The sequence below is a fragment of the Aristolochia californica genome, unplaced genomic scaffold, assembly GCF_029961685.1.
Source record: "Aristolochia californica isolate CCGP_79_NKW_82.1479 unplaced genomic scaffold, dmAriCali1.0.hap1 SCAF_12, whole genome shotgun sequence".
Classification (NCBI taxonomy): domain Eukaryota; kingdom Viridiplantae; phylum Streptophyta; class Magnoliopsida; order Piperales; family Aristolochiaceae; genus Aristolochia; species Aristolochia californica.
In genome coordinates, this window is record NW_027181793.1 from 3,189,292 (window position 1) to 3,214,882 (window position 25,591).

At 36.4% G+C, this 25,591-nt stretch overlaps 1 protein-coding gene across 5 annotated transcripts in view; it reads right to left on the reverse strand.

The window, feature by feature from the left end:
• Positions 1–16,397: 16,397 nt before the first annotated feature.
• Positions 16,398–25,591, reverse strand: part of LOC137945905 (uncharacterized) — a 94,121-nt gene continuing 84,927 nt past the window's right edge. For 3 of the 5 annotated variants that reach the window (XM_068791987.1, XM_068791986.1, XM_068791985.1), the window contains exons 19-20: positions 16,994–17,075; positions 16,398–16,900 (exon numbers count right to left, since the gene is read on the reverse strand). In XM_068791987.1, the coding sequence (XP_068648088.1) occupies positions 16,820–16,900; positions 16,994–17,075 (163 nt within the window). In that variant the 3' untranslated portion in view covers positions 16,398–16,819. The remainder of the gene's footprint in view (positions 16,901–16,993; positions 17,076–25,591) is intronic. The other 2 variants (XR_011111036.1, XR_011111035.1) reach the window with 2 other exon arrangements.

A 25,591-nucleotide genomic window follows, 5' to 3' on the forward strand; every position in this document is an offset into this window, starting at 1 on the left:
CATCAACTTTCATGAGCACGGCCTACATATCCAGCTCAAACTCTAAAGACTACTCAGCTGCAGCATCTGAGGTGAATTCAACCCTCTGTGTCCTAGTTATTCAGCCAGACACAGGTAGCTAAAGAGTGGCAATGCTACTCAGCTGCAGCATCTGAGGTGAATTCAACCCTCTTGTGTCCATGTTATTCAGCCAGACACAGGCAGCTAAAGAATGGCAATGTTACTCAGCTGCAGCATCTGAGGTGAATTCAACCTCTGTGTCCTAGTTATTCAGCCAGATACAGGCAGCTAAAGAGTGGCCAAGGTGCTACATAACCTCGGGAGAGACTCACTGAACAGGCTACAAGGCCACAAAGATCAACCGGGCTTTTATGGCTCTGATATATGAAAATTATAGTTGGATTGGCTGAGTCAGATTAAGACTTGTTGGTTCAGTTGCCTGACTCCGGCGAGTCGAAGGGGAATCAGCTAGAACAAAAGGGTTGATTCTCATCTTTGATATAACGAGAAGGCATAAACATGTCCTATTAATATAAAGAGATTGCATGATTAATATATCAAATAGGACTAAGTATTGGTGCAAATTTCAGGGATGGCACTTTCATATTAAAATGGAAATAGGGAAGCTTCTTGTTTTTCGGTGGGATAAAAGACAAATAAAAAAAAAAAAACCATCTCTAACACTAGATTTTTTAGGTTGCAAGTGGATCAGGTTGATTCGAATCCGAACTACCCCATTCACAAAACCCAACCAATACACAAATTTAAAAAAATGGAAGTAGAAGATGGAAATAGATTTTCATGTCCATATTGCTAGACCCGTAAAATCATGTTTGTTTTCATTATTTTGATGATAACAAACTATGTATCTTATAAGTGTGCTACTAATGGTGTTATCGATATATTTTACACATGCCTTCTAGTTTAAATATTATGAAGTCAATAGTAAAAGTTCATGACAAAAGAATGATCAATCAAATTGCTTAGTTAGACCCAAAGTAAAAACTCATTGAAGATTGTTGTTACGAAGAAGAACTTAAAGCTTGAAAGACAATAAAGATTTAAAAGTCAAATAGAAAATCTCAAGAACTCTAGTTAAGTAGATGGCCAACCAAATTTAGATTCTTAAACACAATTATATTATGAAGGTTTAGGGCATGAAATATTTTAAAACTATGTTTTGCTGATACACATAAATGTTTTTACAATTGGTAAATCCCTTAAAATAGCCTATATCATGTTTAAATATCAAAATAGTACATTGGCATCTTGCATAATCGATCAACATTCATGGGCTTGATCGATTATCCAGAATGTAGACTGGTAGAACTTATAAAACATGATTAATCATTAGGAATGACACGATCGATCATATAGAATGAAGTTAGGTGAGGTTATAAAACATGATTGATCATATCAAACTCTACATAGCCAATTTTGTATTTTTCCAAACTCAAACTGTTATTTTTACCTACTCCAACTTCAAATTAAAAGCAATTTTTAAACCCTTGTAGTTTGAGAAGTTCAAGCAAAATTTATCATTCAATGGATACTAATCAATACAAGTTGGTTATAAGAATTAAAAGATTGAATTAATCTTACCTAATTAATCAAACTTGAAAATTAACCTAACTCAGAAAATTAAACAATCCATATTAACTCTATTTTTTATAGCTCTTTTTTTAGATTAGTCGAGAATTAAGAGATTAGATAAATCTAAAACCTTAAACTTAGATCGTTGAATTAAACTTAGCCTTTACTTTAGAATTAATGTTCTTGTATTTTTGGTTCTTTATCAAGGTCTTGAGAATTTCATCTCATGGCTATGAATCTATATTCACTTGAGAATTTAATTTTGTGCATGATTTTTATATTTGATTCTTATACTTATATAGAAAATTAATGGTAAGTACTTCTTTTCTCGTTGGCTACAATAGTTTAAAAGGTGTTTTGAATTTTCTTAGTGCAATTCAAGTTTGGATACTAATGCTCAATTGGAAATTGACATTCATCTTTCCTAGGGTCAAAAAGATCTCAATGAAAAATAATGTAAGTGCATGAAAATGATCTTCACAAAGCACATAGGTCTACAAGTAGATGATAAATCTTATAAATTTAAACCACGATAAAATTGTTAATCATGTTGTTGTGCTTAGTAGTGAGACCCACTATTGAGACTCAACTATCTCATTCTTTCGGTATGAAGTCATATTAGTTAATCCTTTACTACTCAAAGATATATTGCGGAATCTAAACCATATGTGAAAATTACATTTAATTTTTATATAGTTTGAAGCTAGATATTAGAGCTCATACGTAGTGAATTCTTAAAATAAAATGGATAGAATAGAGGTGTGGATAAAACCTTATTTACTATGAATCATGAGTAAGATTTGATTATTGTCCAAATCTATATAAATGAATTATTTTTGGCTCTAGTACCTGCTCCTTTTGGGAAGTATTTGAAGTTGATGGGGAACCATCATTCTTCCTTGGACTTTAAGAAGTTGAAACTGGAAATAGAACTTTGTGAATTAGTCTAATCAAACAAAAGGATGATTTAAAGAAATACAATTTGAGACCTATTAACACACCCATGAGTGCATCCTTGAAAATTGACTAGGATGACTCTAGTAGACCCATAGAATCCGAAATTATAATAGAATTATAATAGGGTCTCTACCTTTCTTGGCAGCTAGTGCATTATGCTTACAATTTTTCTTATGCGATAGATTCCAATATAATCCTAGAGAATTACTCCTATTTACTGTAAAAAAAATTCTTTTTGATACATAAGTATTTGGTACTCAATAATCATCCATTAGCTTGTGACAATTTGAATGCCATTAACTTAAGGAAGGGCACGAGTCACCAATCTCAGTCCAAACACATTAAAATTGGGCAATACTTTACTCAAGAATTGGTTCAAGTTAGGCTAATCCAAATTGAATTTGTTCATACCAAAAATTAATGAGTGGACATTTCCTCGTGCCCTTAGGAGTTGATAGATTCTCCAAGCTAGGAGGAGAATTAGGAAGGAGGTACTCTCCTTAGACTAACTAGCTCAAGATTAGTGATGGTTAAGGGCATCCCCATTAAAAACTGAATTCAAATTTGAAAATTCAGGAATGAAGCCTAAGATGGACATTTATCTACTTTTCTTTCTAATTATCCCTTGTGTATTATCTTTTTGATGTATGACAAAAAGGGGGATAAAAAATGGAGCACATATTAAGAGAGAATCTATACCTAACTGGAGTACATTAGAACAAAGACCCATGCATGCATAAATCAAGGGGGAGTTAATTACCGTGGATGCACAAAAGTAAGGTGAACCCATACTTAGGGAGTTAAGGTCTTGTATGTAATGCTAGAACATTCAAAACGTTATTTCATACGGTTAATAAATTTTCAAATATCCATAAAGATATGATCTTTTCGCAACATCATACTATCTTCAAAATTATCAACAAGTGCCTTTAATGTATAGAAACTTTAAGCTAGAGATTTTTTATCATAAAAAGGGGGAAATTGTTGAACCCATGGTAAAATCATGTTAATATCTATTATTTAATTGATAATAAAATGGGTAGCTTGAATGTGTGCTAATAACAGTGTTATCAGTATATTTTAGGCACATGCATTTTGGCTCAAATATTATGAGGTTTATGGAAAAAGCCAATGACAAAAGAATGATCAATTAAGTTGTGAAGTTAAAACTTGAAGCAAAAACTCATTGAAGATTGTTGTAGTGAAGAAGAACTTATACAAAGAAGAAGCTTGAAGACTTGAATAATTAGAGTCAAAGTCAAATTGAAAATCTCAAAAACTTTAGCTATGTGAATAGATAACCAACAAAGATAAGATTTTTAAGCACAATTATATTTTGTAGATTTAGGGCAAGAGATATTTCAAAACCATGTTTTAATGATGCATATAAATGTTTTACAATCGATAAATCCCTTAGAATAGCTTATGTCATGCTTAAATATCAAAATAGTACATTGACATATTGCATGACCGATCAACCTATATGGGCTTGATCGATTATCCATGTAGACTGGTCGAGCTTATAAAATGCGATCTATCATACATAATGCTGTCAGATGAGGTTATAAAATATGATCGATTATACTTTGTTGCATGATTAATCATACAAAACTCTTCATAACTAGTTTTATAAAACATGATCTATCAATCAAAATGGGTTGACTGATCAATGAGTTTTCTAAAAGGTTGAAAACTCATTGATTGATGCCATGGCTGATTAATAGGCTTAGGGAACTCAAAAAATATAGTTGTTATATATATTTGATCAATCATACCTTTTTAGTGATCAATCAACACATTTTGCATCTTATTGGAAATGGTAAAAATGGTTAATTTGGGTGGGAAGCTTATAATAAGCTTCCAAACTGATAGAAGACAATGAGTTGAACTTACATTGGCATACCAACCTCACGGAGAATATTTTTGGGTTTAAAATTCAGATTTACTTTTTTGAAGAGAAAAACTCCAAATTGGCCTAAACCTTCCATTTTTTCTTCACATTATTTGCGGTCAAAGTTTCATCAAACTCCTATATATTTCAGCTCATTTGCTTAAAGATTTCGAAGCTTGGATTGACTAAGACGATTTTCTCTATAAAAAAAAAGTAAGTTTAAATTTTACTCTTTCGGATTTCAACCTTCTTTAATAGAGGTTCTCTAGTACCTTAAAGCTAGAAGAAGTGGTATTTGAGAGCCTGACATCTAGAAAGGGAATGCCCACTAGAGTCGAAATTTTGTTTGTATTGAATCTCTTGGGGAGAGATTAAATTGTCATTGGGGATTACACTTGGCTAAAAGAGAACTGAAATCTATTGCATATTTTCAGATTATAGAGATTATTTATAGAAGTTTCTTGAGCAAGGATTATTAGTCAGAGACTACCATTAGGGGAACATCGAGAAAAAAATCATTGTTTCCTTGTAGTGAGTACTTTTTATTACTTGTCTCATTTTATTTTTGCACACTAAGCGGTTATTTTAACTCTAAATCCACAATTCACCCTCCTCTTGAGAAACCACATAGGCCAACACATATTATGGATTGTTAAGTCCCGGAAGATGTACACATTTTGGGGAGGGGTGGGGGGAGGAAGCTACTTTTTTATATCAAAGACTCTTTGCAAGTTGACATTAAGCTCAATGCAAATGAATCAAGGTACAAAGTACACACTAACATTGACAATGGTTCATACCCCAAACTTAGGTTGTTACATCTACTCCTAGTGTCTATACACTAGAGTAAAATCCACTAACGAAAAAGCATGACAATACCTACAAACCAATGAGGCCACGAAAGCTAATCACAACAAATGTCTACAAAGAGACTTATAACAACTCAATTTGTTCAAACAAATGTCTACAACGGAAGTTTTAGTAGCAATGTGCAAGATATATATATATCTTTTACAAAATTTATGTCCAATTTATTGCAATGACTAATCAAGTTGTACTGTAGAAGAGAAGGTTGATTGAACAAGTTGCTTTGATCAAACAAGTTTTTAAATTCAGAAGGCTATTGAGAGAAGGTTGATCAGACAAGGTGCTTTGACCAAGCAAGTTATTAAATTTAGAATACTACTAGGAGAAAGTTGATCAAACAAGCTGCCTAGACCAAACAAGTTTTTCACAAAAAGGGAAGAAATGTTGATTAAACAAGTTAGGTTGATTGATCAAGTCAAACCTAGAATATGTCGAGGAGAGCTTTTGAGCTTCAATCTAGACTCTTCAAGTCTCCAAATCATGTAAGCGATATAACATATGATCAACAACTTAAAAATAAAATTTTATGTACTTCTTATAATTTTTGGCATAGATTTCATGGGTTTTCATTAATGGACAAAAAGTATTTCATGCTCAAAAGATATCATCTTGGCTTACGGTATTACTGCTATTTTTTTTTTGGAAACTCCTCTGGCAGGTCTCCATCTCCAGCTTGGTTTTTGTTTTTGGAGGATGACAATTCTGCGGTTTTTGCCGAGTTAATATGCCAGATCGTTGCTGTTGGTTTTTTTGGAAACTAATTTGCCATTGTCTCTGTTATTTTATTTTTGGAAGTCTTTGGCTCGTATCTTCACTGGCATTGGATTAGATTGATCTTCCTGGAGTTTTGTTTTTCGTTGCTATCTCTAGTTCATCTGTTCTCTGTTCTCCAAGTCGATCTCGCTCTGTTTGGAAGCAAGCATAGCGAGGAACACGACAACTCCATTTCTATTTCATTTAATCTGTTGAGCCACTCTGATAAATTTTTTGAGTCTAGCAATGCTTGGGCTGCTGGGTTCTGCTCGGGTTAACCCATTGAGCCTAGTTATAGTTCCAATTATTACTGCTCGAATTACTGCCCGAGTTACTGTGCCGAGTTAACTCGAACCAACTAGGACTGGGTCAACTCAGTCCGGGTCAACTTAGTAGAGTCTACTGCACTCGTATCGCTTGCTTATTGCTTCTGTATACAGGTCCGGGTCCCAAGTTCTCTATTGTTTCTCCCATGACTCGCCTCGGTCGCTTGCCTGAGTCTAACTCGGTGCCTTGTCTTCGGCTAGAGTAATATCTTGAATTTTTTGGCAGCTTATTATTTGGTTCCTTATTCAAGGATGGACTCTCTATGGATTAATTCATGTTTCCTTATTAAGGACTTTCATTATTTGGTACGTGTTATTTGGACCTAGGCTCACTTCCATTGTTGCTATTGTGTCTCTTTGACTGAGACACTATTATTGAAGGACTTCTTGGTTGTTGACTATTGTCAGCATTAGTTATTCTGATGAAGAAGAAAACACATGGTAGCCCCAACATATTATCTTATGATGATTCCACATTACCCTCTTATTATTACTTCTGAGTAATGCCTATAGACCTACTACATGTAGAGGATAGGAGTGTGCCCAACACCCTGTGTGAGTCAAGTCTATTATTCACTTAAGAGGTGTTTTTTGAGCTACCCTAAGAAAATGGGTAGATTTTAAACCCCACAGTTGGGCTATTTTTTTGCCGTTGAAATTGAGCGGAGAGTATTTTTGACTATGACCCTTTGACTGGAGTACAGAGCATTATCATAGGAAGTATGCTTTATCTCATAGGAAGTATGTTTTTGATCTGATAGAAGACAGTGATGATAGGATGTCGACCGGAAGATACTCCTATGGATGCTAAGACCAAGTTGTGTCCAAGCTCCGATGAAGATGTTGATATAGGAGAATATCAAAAGCTTGCTGGGAAGCTCATTTATCTTACAGTAATAAGACTAGATTTAGCATATGACGTAAGTGTGGTTGGTCAATATATGCCTGAACCACAAGTTATTCATTGGCAAGCTCTGGAGAGAATCCTCTGATACTTAAAAGGAGTTCCAAGCAAGGGACTTTTATATAAATGTCATAGCTACCTCAACATTGAAGGATTTGCGGATGTTGATTTGGCTGGATCACTTGGTGACATGAAGTCTACCTCTGGGTATTTCACCTTAGTTGGAGGGAACTTGGTCACATAGAAAAGTAAAAAATAGAATGTGGTTGCTAGATCCAATGCTGAACCATAATAAAGGGCTATGGCCCATGCAGTTAGTGAGCTTCTATGGATCAAATCTCTCCTCATTGAATTAGGGTTCCACAAAAAGACTCCTATGGAACTCTATTGAGACAACCAACCAGCCATCCACATTACTTTAAAACCAGTCTTCCACGAGAGAACAAAACATCTTGAGGTAGATTGCCACTTTATACGAGAAAAGTTTTAAGGTGGCATTATAACTCTGAAACTTGTTTCATCTCAAGGTCAAAAAACAAATATACTCATGAAGCAAGTCACATCCACGATACATACCACTCTATACAACAAGCTGGGTATCTATGACATTTTCTCTCCCTCAGCTTGAGGGGGTGTTGGAAGACATCTCAAAGAGGCATTAAGGTAAATAACTTCACCACGTCAAAGAGATGGCAAAGGGTCTAAATTAGTATCATTTTCATACGGATGGTACATGGGTGTAATTAGAGAAGATTATGTATGTTTACTTATGTCTTTTCCTTTTGAGAGCTTGTAGCCCTAAGGGCAATGTAGTCATTGTAACCTACCTTCATCAACTATAAATAGAGACTCAAGGCAAGGGGTAGATCATTAAACCTCCCCTCTTCTCTCTCAAATTCATCTTTACACATTTCTCTCAATCCCTTTCTCATTCTCTCTCTCTCTCTCTCTCCATCTCCTTAGTCGTCCCCCTCTCACCTTTCTCTTTCCTTCCTTCTCCCTCTCCTTTTCTTCTTCTCTTCTTCTTCTTTCTCTCCTCTCACACCCTCTTGGCCGAGTACCTTACCATGGGATCCTAAATCTAACATATTCAATTGTTTAATTGTTTTAGGACATATATTTTAGTGTTTGACATTGGGTGTAACTGGGATATGGGTTCTAGGAAGAAATCCATTCTTACCTTCCAATATCCATTATTCACTCCAATGAACAATGGGGGATGGTTGCCTGATTGTCATTCGGAAAGGAACAATTTGTCTTGAGATGCCATGAAATTAAGAGTTTAAAAATCAAGTGAGATTTTGATTTCAAATAGGGCCTACTCTGATACCAATTGTTGTCCTAGGTGTCTGTTTTTTTTTTTGGGGGGGGGGGGGGGAGGAGGGGGGAGGATAGATTGAGTTTTCACTATTTTACAGTAAATGTACTAATTTGTAAATTTAAAAAAATTATAAAATAAAATATACACACACCACAATCAAGACAAAAATGTTTTATTATCGATGTTCTCCTCGTGGTATTCACTGCCTAAGAACCTTTGCTTAGAAAATTTCACTAATGAGCTCTATTAGCCAGAATTTTCATAAAAGATATTTCGTCTTCTTTTTAAGCAACGTGTATGCCCAAACACATGATTAGCTCAATCTCCACTGAGATTTAGCTAAATTCTAGAATTATCAAGCTCTTCTACCTAGAATTGAAGGTCCTACATCAACCTCTAAATAGAAATATAAAAATACAAAAGACAAAAAACATACATCCTTTGTACTCGATGGAGAGACAACCTTCTCCTTTGGAATCTCCAAGTCTCCAACTTTGGAGCACGAGTAGAAATGAATTTGAAGCTTGATTGAATGAAATGCTTGGAGAAATTTGATAGAGAGAAATTTTGCAAAGTAGATGGCTCTCTCTCTCAGAAGGGACTTTGAAATGAAATTCAAGTGTTGAATGATTTGAATAAGGTAGGTTCGTCAATAAATGCTCAGTAACTTCAACAATGCACGTTTAGTGGGGTATTTATACCTTCCCTAAGCCAAACTAGCCGTTATTTGGCCATTTGCAAAAAGCTGACAACTCAATGATTGATCAATGTAAAGTAATGATCAATCAATCGTGTATAACGACTACATTTTTTTAAAACTTTAGGCTGATTGATTGATCAGTCCATGGAGCCTAGTCAATTCTTGTCTCGAAAATTAGACATTTTAAGTTGATCGATCATTCCAAGTAGCCTAGTCAATCATGTATTGATCTTACTAATTGTGCAAAACAATGTATGGTTGATCTATGACTTGTGTTTTATCGATCATGCATAGTGTCCCTCATAGTCATGCTTTATTATGATCAATCGATACAATTGGTATGATCGATCATACTTTATAATTTGTCAATGTCTGGACAAGATCTATCAATCAATCCAAGGGGATTGATCAATCATGCTTTATAGCACATTTTGGACAAATTTTGTCTGATCAATTTATCACCCTGATTGATTGATCATGCTTTATATTTACTACCATTGCCACTTTGGATGATCGATCATTGGAAGACAATGATCAATCATGCCAAAGCCAGTTTCTAATCTAGGCTTCACAGCATAAAAAAAGTTTTTCCTAAATGATTCTAACATGTTTGAAAGTTAGGTATGCATTGGTATGTTACAAGATATAGGCAAGCTTGGGTGTTATTGTCATAGTTATCTTATATTTTTTCTCCTCCTCACTCCTACTAGGGTGAAGGGTAAACTTATAATATTGATAATTTTATCCTCTATAAGTAAATCTTAAGGGGGAGGGTTTGGATAAGTTCTATAACCCTAATTCTCCCCCCACTTGTCCTCTCTCTCTCTCTCTGTCTTTCTCTCTCTCAGCCGTCCTCTCCTCTTTTTCTCAATCGTCCTCTCTCCTTCTTTCTCTCTTCTCCTCCTCCTCTCTTCTTCTCCTTTTTTCTCCTCTTTGTTCTCTCAACCTTGAAGACTTGCTAGTGGTGGAGTCCTAAAAACAACATGGTATCGGAGCTACATTTTTAGGACTCCATGTGAATCTCATTCTTGTGCTCGGTGGATTACTTGTCGCCATGATGAATCAGCAGTAGCCCAAGAGTTCCAATACCCATTATTTTCTTGTTGTTTGCACCTTCATACTGTAATTTTCATATTGAAATTGTATATTGAAGGAAATATCTTTGAGTCTAATTTCCAACACAAAATTAATTTTGGAAATCGAAGTTTTCTACAAAGAGAAATCAATATTTGAAGAAGAAAATATCGGACGACACAAGAGGTTCGAGTAGCAGCAGAAAACTTTAACTTTTGAACCATTTTATGCCATCAAGAATGAGAATTTATATGGAGAAATATATATCAAAAGAAAGATATGTAAGTATATTTTCTTACTTATTCAACCAATTCTCAATCTGAGTTTTCTTGACGGAGATATCGATCTCGGAAGAGTCAATGGTCATGCTGGCCAAAGAAGAAAGAGTACTCAGTTCGGCGGTCTAAAATCTATCAGATTGTTTATCTCAAAGAAGATGTTATGCTGGTATTTCTCACTATATAATGGCCCATGTATATGATGAATTGATGTACATGGAATTTTGGAGCGTTGATGATGAATTTACTCCAGTTTGTTGCATTCAAACAAAATAGCAAACACTGGTTTGTTCTCTGAAATTTGCGTTAGAAACAAGAGGAGAAAGGGCAGTAGAAGAATGATCCCCCTTGCTTGTCTATGTTTCGTCTATTGCTTGCCTTTGGTGCATCGGTTTTTTGAGTTCTGAATCCAAAACCTTACCTAGATGTCGATTTCCAATTTGCAATAATTTAGGAAACATATTTCTATTGTTGGTTTGATCTTCCATGATTGCAGTTTTGAAATAGGCAAGTTCCAAGATTAAAAGTTATCTTGCCTCAATAAAAATTCTCAAGATAGAAAGTTACCTTACTTCTCATCATTTTTTCAGTAACCTTTCTTGATTTAAATGGGATCTATCATTTTTTCAGTAACCTTTCTTGATTTAAATGGGATCTATCATTTTTTCAGTAACCTTTCTTGATTTAAATGGGATCTACTACATATTAAATCTAACGAAGTGGCTCAGCTTCAGAGCTTACTTTCCACTTTGGTTTCCTTTTGAGAGATAATTACGCATCCATTGAGTGGCAAAAGATTTTTTTATCTTGACTCGAGTGCTTGTTCATAGCAGCAACAACTAGACACCTTGTCTCCTTCTCTAGTTTGAGGAATCCTTGCATCAACTCTCGTACTCGGCAACATTGAGTTCAGGTTTTTTTTTGGAAGATTAATGAACTCTTGATTCAAATTATTATTGGTTGCTTCTTACTCAGTTACAACTTATTACTTGGTGTACATCCTCCTTATTTACGGTTGGACTTACTGAAAATTATTTCATGTGTCCTTTTTACACTAAAAGGACCTTTATTATTTCATTGACATTTGTTGCTATATAACAACAACTATGATATGTGCTACTAGCTCTTTACCAAGATTGCTATTGTGTTTCTTTGATTGAGACAGTACTCGGTTGATTACCCTCAATTGGGTATTGCTTGATATAAAATTTTTCAACGGTTCAATTTGTTCAAGAATTCAGCTCTATGATGGCTCCTAAAAACACCAAAGGCAAGAAGACCATCTCTACATAAGAGTTTGAATTACTTCAAAAGATAAAATATATGATGGCAACTACCATCAACCAGGCCTCCCTAAACGATGCTTCTTGTATTGCTGCTACTACTACACAAGGTATGGTTTCAGCTACTCCATGCTGGATTATTGACTCTGGGGCCTCTGAGTACTTGACAGGTAATAGTACCCTCTTGAGTTCTATATTTCCTTGCTTGATTGACAAGTTTGTTTCTATAGCAGATAGACCCCAAATCAAGGTGTGTGGGGGTGGGGTTCCACATTTGTTACACTACCCTTTATATGAAAGATGTCCTTTTTATTCCTCAGTTTCCCTTAAATCTTTTATACGTCAGTCAACTAAAAAAGAAATTTAATTGTTCCATTACTTTTTCCCATACTTTGTGTGTTCTTCAAGATTTGAAGACAAAACATGTTATTGGTGGAGGCCGTGAATGAGGGGGGCTCTATTATCTTGATTCGCCAACACTCATAGCCACATCTAGTGCTTAACATACGACTCTTCAATGACACAACAAGTTAGGCCATCCATCCCTACACAGAAGATTCCTTCCTTACATTCCCTTTCCAGTCTGAACTGTGAAGATTGTCAAGTAAGTAAACACTAGCACAATACTTATTCTCCTCGAGGTGAAAGCAAAGGTGTTGCTCCATTTCCTTGAGTTCATACTGATGTGTGGGGACCCATGAACATCTCTAATGTTTCCCGTTCCAAGTACTATGTTACATTTGTTGATGATTTCTCTTGAGTTACATGGTTGTTCTTGTTAAAAGAAAGATTGGAGGTCTTACCCCTCTTTATGTATTTTTGTGCCATGGTGTCTACTCAGTTTAACACAACCTTTTCAGATCCTTCGATTGAATAATGCCAAGGAATATATGTCAGCAAACTTCCAATCGTTCTTCAAAAGTAAAGGCATCATTCACCAAACTTCATGTGTCACACACCGTAGCAAAATGGTGTGGCTGAAAAAAAAAAAAAAACAGACACCATTAGGTTGCCCGTGCTCTAGTACATCATATGCATGTACTTCATTTCTACTGGCTACATGCCATCCTTACAACCTGTTATCTTATAAATATGTTACCTTCTCCGGTGTTTGGCAATAAGACACCATACTCTAATCTCTTTTCCAGTGATGAGCCTTTTTCTATTCCTTTGAGAGTTTTTGGGTGTACTTGTTTCTCTAAAAAAACTGTTTCTCTAGTGATGTGGCCTTCTTTGAACAACAACCCTTCTACTCCTCCACTGTTGCCCCACCTAGTTTTTCTACACCAAATGAGTTTCATATGCCTATTGAGCCAATTGATGACTCAACAACTCATGGTCGTGATGATGTACTTGCTCTGCCCCCTGAAGCATTGGCTGACACTACACTCGTGGAGTCTTTAGACCCCTCTGAGGTAAGTTCTCCATAGTCACCTCCTATTTTTGGACCTCCGTTTGATACTCGACCGACTGCTCTTTGGAAAGAGCCTAGGGCATGCACACGAGCATCTACCTCTCACCCCATTGCTAATTCTTTTTCTACCAATCGGTTATCCCCGTCTTGCTGTCAGTTTCTTGTCTCCATCTTCTATTGCTATTCCTCAGCCTTATCAGGATGCCCTACAACATCCAAGACAGGAAGCAACAATGGTAGAAGAGATGGTAGCCCTTCATGAGAATCAGACGTGGCACTTGTTTCTCTACCATCTGGAAAAAAAACCCGGTGGGCTGTAAATGGGTATTCATTGTAAAACAAATTCTGGATGGTTCTGTAGTCCGCCTTAAAGTCTTACTAGTGGCTAAAGGCTATACTCAGTGTTATGGTATTGATTATGAGAAACTTTTTCTCCTGTCAATAAGCTCAACTCAGTACGTCTATTAATATCTCTTGTACTAACTCTCACTGGCCTATTTTTAAGCTAGATGTGAAGAATGCCTTCATCAATGGTGATATTAAGGAGGAGATTTATACGCAACAACCACCTAGATATGTGGTTGAGGGGGAGTTGGTATGCCGCCTGAAAAAATAATTATATGGTCTGAAGCAATCTCCGCTGGCCTGGTTTGACAAGTTTAGTCAAACAATGCTTTGATTCGGGTTCACACGGTGCTGGACCGTTTTGTATTTGTCAAACATACTAAGAAAGGTTTGGTACTACTTGCTATGTATGTCGATGATATTATTTTGATCGGAAGTGATACCGATAACATTAGTCAAGTCAAACATAAGATATGCAATGAATTTTAGACAAAAGACTTGGGACTCCTTAAGTACTTTCTTGGTATTGAGGTTCTTTAATCTAGGCATGATATTATCTTATCATAGAAAAAATATGTTATTGACTTGCTTAAAGAAATAAGAATGATGAGATATCACCCTACTGATACCCCTATTGAGACAAATACTAAATTATGTGCTGGCTCGGGAGAAGAAGTTGATGTGGGCAAGTACTAGAGACTAGTTGGAAATCTTATTTGTCTCATTGTGACTAGACCAAATATTTATTTTGCAGTCAATGTAGTCAGTCAATATATGCATAAGCCTTAAATGTCTCATTGGCAAGCATTAGAGAAGATTCTCAGGTACTTGAAAAAGGCACCATGACAAGGGCTTCTATATAAGTGTCATGGTCATTTCAAGGTTGAAAGTTTTGCCGATGTGGATTGGGATGGATCACCAGATGATAGAAAATCTACTTTAGGATAATGTACTCTAGTTAGAGGCAATCTTGTTACATGAAGGGGTAAAAAACAAAATGCAAGGTCCAATACAGAAACAGAATACAGAGCCATGACACATGTTGTGAGCGAGCTTTAATGGATTAAACCTCTTCTAGCAAGCTAGGATTCCACAAAGAAGGCCTGAAAGAGCTTTATTGTGACAGTCAAGTTGTGATCCATATTGCCTCTAACCCAACCTTCCATGAGACTGTCATTTTGTGAGAGAAAAGTTACAAGGAGGGATTATGTCTTAAACATATTTCAACTCATAGACAACTTGTTGATATTTTCACAAAGTCAGTTAACTCCAAGGTTCTCTCCACTACATGTACCAAGACGGGGATATACGATGTCTTTTCACCACTAGCTTGAGGGGGAGTGTTACAAGATATAGGCAATCTTAGGGTATACTTATAATATTGATACTTTTATCTTCTATAAATAAAGCTCAGGGGGGAGGGTTTGGATAAGTTCCATAGCCCTAATTCTGCCCCCACTCGTTCTCTCCTCTCTCTCTCTCTCGCTCTCTCTCTCGTCCTCTTCTTTCTCTCTCAGCCATCCTCTCTCCTTCTTTCTCTATTCTCCATATCTTTTCTTCTCCTTCTTTCTTCTCCTTTTTGTTCTCTCAGCCTTGAAGATCTGCCAGTAATGGAGTCCTAAAAACATGTTATAAATGCAAATATACTATAGCCCAAAAAATCTCATTTGTACCTCAATTTTAAAGATTTGGACGGCTCTCTTATATGGACAGAGTTATTAAGATTTTCTAGATAAATTGGATTGTAAAATTCTATTTTTCATTTCTTCAATTATGGGTGTTTTTTCAAGATGACTTGACACACTGATGAAACTCAAGGTCTTGAGATGCATATGCCAATTCTTTTGCACAAACCTCAATTTTTGTTTATTATGAAGGAAAAACCTCTGAAATGCTAAATTTACAATTATTAGTTTGATTTAATTTTGTTATCATCAAAATATGGATAGAAGTGGACTCTTGCTCAATAATGGAAACATATAATTCGTTCAAATCTTTTCATTTTCCAATCTTGATCCCATATATTTATGTAATATCTATAATAGCAGAACAAATAGTCAAATTTTAAGGAACTTAATGTGAGCCTCTTTCATAGATGAATCTATTTGATTGAGAAAGGAAGAACTTGCATTAGCATCTTAATTTCAATTCAAACATGGGTTTGATTCAATCTCCATGTACTGAGAAATATTTATTAGTTAGAAATGAGGAAAAAGCGGTGTCACTGTCTAAAGAAATGCATTAAAAATGACAAGTGCATAGAACCTTTCTATTAGTACTTTTTCAAGTCTCTGAAAATGGAATTCCTTCCAAGCTTATATGCCATGGTGTCATATCTAAATTTCAACCTTTTAAGTCCTTTTTCAAACCCATTACCAATACTAAATAGCAGTCAAAATTCTGAATTTGATATCATGCATCTATGTTTGAAGGCTAGTTTGATCCACATTTTTAGTAGATAAAAGCCAAATTACAGACATGTTTTATACCGTGAGATTAAAGGGCAGAATTTAACCAATTGAAATAATAATCTGTGAATTTCCTTTTGAATCTAAACAAGGAAACAACACTAAAAAATTTTAATTTCATGACAAGGCAGAGTGACCTTTTGACAGGCGAAATGTCTGTTGGTGAGAAATAGATGATACGAGACTAATAGACTTTGGAAACCAGTAGAAGTGCGTAAGAAGATCAATATTCGAAGGGGATGATTCCTTTAGCAACTACACTTAACCCAAAAGATTGTCTCAATAAACAAAAAGCAACTACAGCCATTTGTACAAAGGTTTTACTATTTGTACACCATTATGTACATAACATATATTATTATGTAAAACGGTTGCATGTATTGGAGGAGTCACCAAAGCCTGACCCTATATCTTACATTTCGTAAGACAAACTGATTTACTTGGGGTAGTAATGAAAAGCTGCAACATATACAAGCCAGGAAAACAAATAAAAACTATTTTCACAGTTTTTAGGACATTCAAAGATCTTACCTCTAGGGTTCTGGAAATTTTTTTCTGAAGTGCTCTGGTTTAATTGTTTGTCACTAGGATCCCTGCACCTATAACCTTTCTGTATGAGTCTTTATTACTCATCATTAGTCAGCTCTAGCCTGCATCTTTAACCTTTGCGTGGGCTTTATCAATTATCATTTGTATGCCCTGCAAATCTTCCTCGTACCCAACAATCTGCAATAAATGAATTTGACAAAAATGTATCATTTTCAATCAAACTTAACAGTACAGAAAAAGTGAAGCAAAAAGGCTACTAGATTTGACAACCTGAGATTCTGTCTGTGTTTCACTGAAACCATCATAAGGGCATTTAGTTCCATCCCGCCCAGGAGAATGACCAGTAGCAGTTCTGAAGCATATGCAAGCACAATGACCATAAAAAACACTAAAATACTAAGCTCTATGCACTTGAAAGTCAATGAGGCAACTAAGTCAGTTTTGCACTAATTATGCATTGATTTGTGAATGACAAAAGAATATCAACTACCGTATCATTGCATCATTGTATCATCTCCTCATCCTACTAGTATACACAATAACAATTTTAATATTTACACATCTTACTGTTGAGAATCAGGGTTGTTGTAGTCATTTACACTCTTAGGTAGTTTGGTCTTATAGTTTTTCTCCCTATGAGTCGGTTTAGTTTTATTGTATAGTACAACCACTGTTATGTACCTGAAAGATGTTAGACTATTCAGTAGCAGGGGGAGGGGTCTTGTTTTCATTATACTAATTATTCACTTAGGTGAATTATAAGATAGATAGGGGGTCAATCTTGAACCCAACCTCTTCTATCCAATTCTGCCACTTCTCAATTCTTCTCTTCATTGGGTGAATTATGAGATAGATAGGGGGTCAAGCTGCCACTTGGCAATTCTTCTCTTTGCCCTCTCAATCTCTCTTCTCAAGCACTTTAACCTTTTCTATATGGTATTAGAATGGATCTCAACCATTTGGGTAAGATCGATCTGATTTTCTTCTCTTTTTCTTCCATCCTGTGTCAAGCATATATAGGTAAGAATCGGAACTCTTTTATTTGATTGGACTTTGTAAGGGTTTCTTTTCCTCTTTGTGACAAAACCAGTAGGTTGATGGTGTCAGGTGGCTTTTTAAGGCCATGTATAATACTTCTGTCACCCATGTTGGGTTAGTTTGTGACTGCTGCTCACTCCAGCTGGCTGAAACTACCTCCTCATACCGGAGTTCTCAAGCTTAATTTTGATGGCTCTTCTCTTGGCAATCCAAGAATGGTTGGTTTTGCGGGTGTCATTCGAGACTCTTCTGGTATCCAAATCATATCCTTTGTTGGCCTCCTTGGAATTGTAGATTCGACGACAGCTGAGCTTTCTGGTCTTCTCCACCACCTCCGCATTTTTCGTGATCATTATCATGGTCCTCTTCAGATTGAAGGGGACTCCAAAGTTGTGATTGGCTGGTGTATTCGTTCTTCCGCTCCCCCCTCCACCATTGGGATATTTTCTTTGAGATTATGGATTTAGTTTCTTTTTTTTATTGTACTTGGTCTCACATTTCGAGATCCGTTAATTCTATAGCCGATGCCCGTGTTAAGCAGGGAACATCCCTCCTTTCTCTTGTTGTTTCGGGTTCGCTCTCTTGAGCTGTTGTAGTCTTTTGTTTTTGCTTACTTAATAAAATCTTCTCAAAAAAAAAAAAAAAAAACAATAAAATGGCAGAACTTAATAAATTTTACCTAGTATTACCTTTTTTGGAGGGTAACCACAGTTTTCGGAGTTGACAATGCATAAGATACACAACCAAGTAACAAAAATGCAAAACTTGAAAACAACATCGAAGTAGGAAATTTTTGCATACCTTGAACGTGCACATCATCGAGAAAAAACTCTTTGATTAGAAGAGTAATTTGGGTAAAAACTAAGTTTCTAGGAGAAAAAAGAAACTCAATTCACATCAATGCTTGGAGAGATAATAGGAGAAAATAGGAAAAAGAAGAAATTTTCGACAGAACTGACCTTTGAAACTTCTGATATCCATATCTCCAAATATATAGTTCAGAATCACAAACGGTTTGTTGCTCAAGAAATGGGACTCAAAGAGATTTAAATTAATACCTAAATCAACATTGTGAAGTTCGGTCCAAAGGCCAAAATGACTAGCCAACTTAGGGAATTTCTTTCCCAGCTAATAAACTCAAGATCTTTGTACTCACTAATCCATGTGGGACTATTCCTTAACACTCCCCCTCACATGTAGACCCTCTTTTGTGGCTCTACAAGTCTATAATTTAGGTGTAATCCCTCTTTTTGTGGCTCTACAAGTAGATAATTTTAGGAGTAGGCACTTTTTTGTGGCTCTACAAGTGGATAGTTTAGGTGCATGCCCTCTTTTGTGGCTCTACAAGTGGATAGTTTAGGTGTAGACCTTTTTTGTGGCTCTACAAATGGATAGTTTAAGTGTAGGCCCACATATGAGTACTTGCTCTGATACCGTATAAAGTTGGGTCCAAGGCCTGTCCCAAAATAACTAGCCAATAATAAGTTGAACCAAATAATAAGCTGAGGCATAACTCCAGAACTAAACAGGTTATGAAACAAAGCACACAACGCCATATGATAATTGTTGAACCAGTGATTTGCTGCAAATAAGCAACAACATGAAACTTGGATTCTTCAATGGTAATCCAATTCAGTAATCTTCAATTTCTATTATCCAAACAACATTCACAAAACACTTGTTGACCATCTGATATAAATAGTCCAAATTTGACAGGCTTTATATCCCCCCACCAGCAGCAAACATCTGTATATCGACAATATATCATCAATGTAACAAAATGCAAGTTTATTACCACCAATAAACACCAGCAGCCTCTTGGACAGCAAGAGACTTCAATAATAACCAGAATTATGTCTGCCGATAATCAATACATAAAAAAATGCAGATACATATACTAGATAACAACATATGATAATCAGCATAAGAGTGAGAAAATCAAATCCTTAAGAGGACTATGCTGAACTCAAGTGTTCATCCATGATACCCCATGGAGATTAAATATTGACCAGCTAGATTCAAACAGAAGATGGGAAGGTGCTGATTACAGCAGCTGATTCACCAGCTTGATAAAAACAGCCACGGTGATATGTTTCAGCAATAAATCAAAGCAGGGTTATTAAACCCATTGCTGATTACAGCAGCTGACTCACCAACTAGATAAAACTACCATCTTGCAGGAATTCAAAAAAGAGGCTGCAACGTGACCTGCTAGATGATATAGATTCTAGAACACTTGAAACTCAACTACCTGCTGATTCACCAACTAAATAAAACAAAACAACAGCAGCAATGTCACCCAATTATCTCATCACCAAGTGTATGATTCATTAAAACACCAGGATTGCACATGAGCAACAATGAGACCAAGTGTTGGAATTTAAGAGAGCAGAGAAGGCAGCAACTGCTTCTCATCAAAGTAGGTGACTAGAGTTCTGCAACGTGTTATAGCCTGCAACGTGTTATAGCCTGTTAGAAGAATTCCAGAATAGCAGCAACGTGTTGATTAACAGAGAAGGAACTTTGTAGTAATATAATGGTTGAAAGAAGAATTAGACTATAGTAGCAACGTATTGCTGTTTCTGCTGTTGCTGAATGCCAACCTAGAGTGTGACTGTTGCTTTTGTTTCTGCTCCCAATACTGCTACAAAACAAAGAAGATCACTACCAATAAAAGAGCTGCTAAACACTCCCTCTTCCTCTGATGGATCGATAAAAAACAGAGATATGAAGACCTCTTCATGGAGTTCTCTACGTTGGTCAGATAAGGAAGAGGGGAGCCAAAGTTCAACAACTGCTGTAAATATATTTACTGCAATTATGTCTCAAAAACAGAGAAGAGACAAGCTCGAGCAGAGAAGAGTGACTTCTTCCAAAAACAATCTGTAGTAAGATCAACCGAAAAAAAAAAACCTTCTGAAGATAGTTTTGCACTGATTGAGCGACGATACAGAATCAAAATAACTTCTGCAAATACTTCTCCAACAAGAGATGATAATTGGCGCCAGCAGCAAGAAGAAGATCACTGCTGTAAGCAGCAGATTGTAGCAACGCCAACGGCAAGAAGATAATCATTGCGGTAAACAGCAGATAGCAGCAACGACAACAGAAAGAAGATAATCTCAAAGGCTCGTGTAATAATTTCTAAGGCTGGAAGAGCTAGCACTCCCAGATGGCTGCTGCAAAGTCCTCCTTTACTCTCCTGACTTTATCCAGGCAAATAAAGAGGAACAAAGTGATTTCCAAATCCAAAGCCTACACCAAGATACGGCCGATGATAAACATAGCAATGTCAACAGCAGAAAATATACCATGATGCAGCAGAAAATATTTTTTTTATTCACGACGATAAAAAAAAAGGTTACTGGAAACCAAGATCCATAAACCAAACCGCCAGGGGAGCAAAGACAGAAAAAAACAGATAGATTGATCATTATGTTGATCATCCACCGAGCGGCAATAAACAAAACAAAGAAGAAGATGATTCTCAGAATTAGACTCCGTCGGATTTCATAAAAATAACGTCTTCATGACGCATAATCCAGCAAAGAAAAATAATTAGAATCCTGAAAATCAGTGCTCTTATACCATGTTGATTTTCAGGATTTCAAAGATCACATTGTTATGCAATGGATAGAAGAAAGGAGAAGTAAAAGGAAAAAGAAAAGAGATGACCAAGGAGAGGGAGAGAGAGCACGTTGAGAAAAAAAAGGAATAAAATATAAAAACCTTTGTTCTTGAATCTTTTATAACCTCTTTATTTTCTTCATTCTGTAGCTTAACGGTTACAGACTCCAATGCGAATATCTCCTTACATATAGATCAGATTGACATGAAATTTTTGCCTTGTGAAACTAGACTTCGATACATTTCATCCAAGTATAAATTTTCTTCATAAAATATACTTCTTTTGAAAGAAAGGGTCTAATAGATTTCAGACTCTTTAATCTGGTCGAACTGAGTACTCTTTTTTTTTTGGCCAGCATGACCATTGACTCTTCCGAGGTCGATATCTCCCTCTAGAAAACTCAGATTGAGAATTAGTTGGATAGGTAAGAAAATAGACTTATAGATATTTCTTTTGATATATAATTCTCCATATAAAGTCTCATTTTTTATGGTATAAAGTGGCTCAAAATTTGAATTTTTTTTGTTGCTGCTCAAATCTCTCTTGCAGTCTGACCTTTGCTGCTTCAAATATCGATTTCTTTTTTTAGAAATTTGTTTTTTCCAAAATTCGTTTTGCATTGGAAAGTTGACTCGGAGATCTTTCTGTCAATATACATTTTGCAATATGAAAAGTTCAATATGGAGGTGGGAACGCTAAGAAAACAAGGGGTACCAGGACAAGAAGGAAAGAAAAAAGATAGAATACGAACCTAAACTACTAGAGATGATAGATCAGAAAAGGATCATATTATCTCTGAGTTGACTAAGTCAACTCACAAAACCCGCTCTGATACCATGTTGAATTTCTGGAAAAAAAAATACTTCATTGACTTATTGTAATTTGAGTACAATGTGCTTGTATTTATAATAGAGGAAACAAGTAGAATCCAATCACAATTAAACTACCCTTATCTCGGTTACACCCAAAATTAAACACTAAAAGACAAGTCCTAAAACAATTGAACAACTGAACATAAATAGAAGACTAACATAACTAAAACACCTTTAATTGAGACTCTTTTGTGAGAGCTCCTTCCATGAGACTCTTCTTAGACTCCACCATATTAATTTTGGCTCTGTGGACTTCTTACTATGAGAGTCATATAAGACTCTTCCATACCCGCTCTTCAACATAATTGACAAAAGTAATCTGAATTGAGCTAGAATCCTTAGACTCATAACTATCTAAGACCTTATGAGTAACTGAGAATACACCTGGGGCACAAACAATTTCAACTTCCAACAACAAAACTAAGACAAACACATGCAATAACAATTGCAACAACCCAAAAGACATCACATATGATACCTTAACTATCAAAGTAGGTAGAGGACTAAGTCTAGACCTTCTAGTGATAGAAAACTAATAAGGGCATAAAAACACATAGTAACTGCTTAAATAGCAACACAAACCATTGACCATATGGTTAAGGCATGAAAAAAAGGAGACATTTGATCTAGCCAATCAGCAAAGATAGTTAAAGTTGTTGAGTGACGAGAGCACAAGGGGAATTTGTGTAAAGTTGTTGTCCTTACTAATCAATTTTGGGATGTTTCATATCACTTGAATCAGCCATAGCATACACAATCTCACTTCAGAAGTATGTTCAGAACTAGTACTAAAAAAAAGACACACCACATGAACTAGTAGCCACAAGATCCTTAAACAACCAAATTACACATTATAACACCAGATTGCCCGAGAAAACAACACATCAGCCACCAATATGACTGAGGCAAGCAGTTACAAGTAAACAAGTTAAAAGGATACAGCTTTAGATTAGAAAACTCTCTCAAAAGCACTTAATATTCATAAAGACAATACGAAGGCACAGATATGACACTTGATATGTCGGCACTCACTTGAGCTATTACCCTAACGTAATAGCCCAAAAATAGGCAACTTGGAAGTTACCATAGACAAAATAGAAGAGTTGGAAAGGTCACAGGCTAAGAGAGAAAGAATGAACAGAAGAAGAAAGGGGAAGAGAAATCGATTAAGATCACACTTAATTGGATCATCGGAGCTCTCATTACCATCTGGAATCAACAGATTATTGGTGGAAGAAGACAGATGTTGAAGAGAGATGCAGGAAAGTAACCTGCGTTAATTTGAATATGATTGATTACCGCAGAAATCTACCCCTCTTGCTTAAGTACAAGTCCAGAGCTAAAAGTCATTAAAGCCCATCTACATATGGGGAAAATAAAAAAGCTTTAATTGATCTGACTAAACTACCCTTGATTTATTGGATATAATAAAGACACCAACAACAGTGACAGAAATTACAAGATTGCCTCTTATGCTCATGTTACTCAACAAAAGTTAACCTTATTTTAAGAACTCACAAGTGAAGAAAGAGAAAGAACTCGTAGAGAACTCCTGGTTTGGTCCTTTACCACTCCCTTACCATGTACAATACCAAACACCTGGTGACTTTCGTCCTATCAGTCTGATCTCGAGTTCTTCCAAGATTATTCCTAAACTCCTTGCAAACAGGCTCAAAACAGTTTTCCTTCTTGTTATCAGCCATGGCCAGAGTGCTTTCTTGAAAGGTAGAAACATTTTGGACTCCGCTATGGCGGCACATGAGTTGTTTGACCATTTTTCCCGTTCGAAAGATCAATTTTTACACTTAAACTAGATTTAGAAAAGGCTTTCAATCGGGTAAACTGAGTACTTTAGGATGACATCATGGTCCGGATGGGATTTGGAGATCGTTGGAGATATTGGATTAGAAGCTGCCTGTCCTCCGCTACATACTCTCTTGTTTTGAATGGTACAACTTGTGGATGTTTCAATGGCTCAAAGGGATTAAGACTGGGAGATCCTCTCTCCCTTCTCCTCTTCAACATTGTGGCGGAATTTCTCTTTGCTATGCTATTTTCGGCCAAAGAATGTGGATGACTTCATCCAACCAGTAGCTCCTCGGCTTTCAATATTCCTGTCCTTCAATATGCAGATGACACTTTGATCTTCGGAGCAGGAATAATGGCCAACATCAGAAAAGTAAAGGTGGTTTTGGGACTCTTCGAAATCTGCTCCGGTCAAAAAATAAATTGGAGTAAAACTTCCTTGATTGGGTTCAATATCAACCCAAACTCCCTCTCAAAAATGGCGGAAGTGCTTGGTTGCTCAATCTCATCCACCCCCTGTATTTACCTCGGTCTTCCTCTGTTCACGGGTCGTATTTGCAAAGATCTTTGGACTCCAGTTATTGAGAAGATGGAATTGCGGCTTGCTTCATGGAAGGGTCGGTTGCTTAGCAAGGTTGGAAGGTTGACTCTTTTTTAAATTATGTATTGTTGGCATTCCAAACCATTATTTATCCTTCATGCCTTGCCCAGCCTTTGTTTGTCAACATCTGGATAAGATGAAGAAGCGTGTTCTCTGGAGAGGAAACAACCCTAATTCCAAGTACCACTTGGTCTGTTGGGAGGGAATCTGCCTCCCGAAGAGCCTCGGAGGTCTCAGAATCCCGCTTTCCAAAGACTTGAACCAAGCCTTGCTCCGTAAATGGATTTGGAGACTCAACTCATCTGCTCCAAACCTCTGGAAAAATATGGTGCTTTCAAAGCGGCATTTCCTCGAATTGGTGGACCAAAGGGGGAAACAAAAGGAAATTATCTCCTATATGGAGGGTCTCTCTATCTCCTTACTCCAACTTTCTCATCGACAGTTCGATTCTATGTGGGTGATGGTCATCATATCAGATTCTGGGAAGACTGGTAGTTGGGTGATATGCCTCTTCAGAACACCTTCCCTAGCCTCTTCAGAATATCAAGAGAATATTACCATTGCTGAAGTCATTGATAATGGAGGATGGAACATTCAACCTCGTCGTGGTCTATCTGAGCTTGAAGATCTTGAAGCAAGTCGCCTTTTGGATGCTTTATAGTCAACCAAAATTCAAGCTAACAAATCAGATAAATTAATCTGGTGGCCAAATAAAAGTGGCTCCTTCTCAGTCTCCTCCGCTTACCTTGTTATTCAAGGCGGGATTACTCGCGGTCCAAAGCATGCAGTGGAGTTTACATAGGGTCTCAGCGTCCCCCAAGAATAAAAATTTTCATGTGGAGTACTTGGCGTAACAAGATTCTCTCAGCCGATAATCTCAGAATTCGTGGCTAGCTCAGAGTTGACCCCATTTGCCCTTTCTG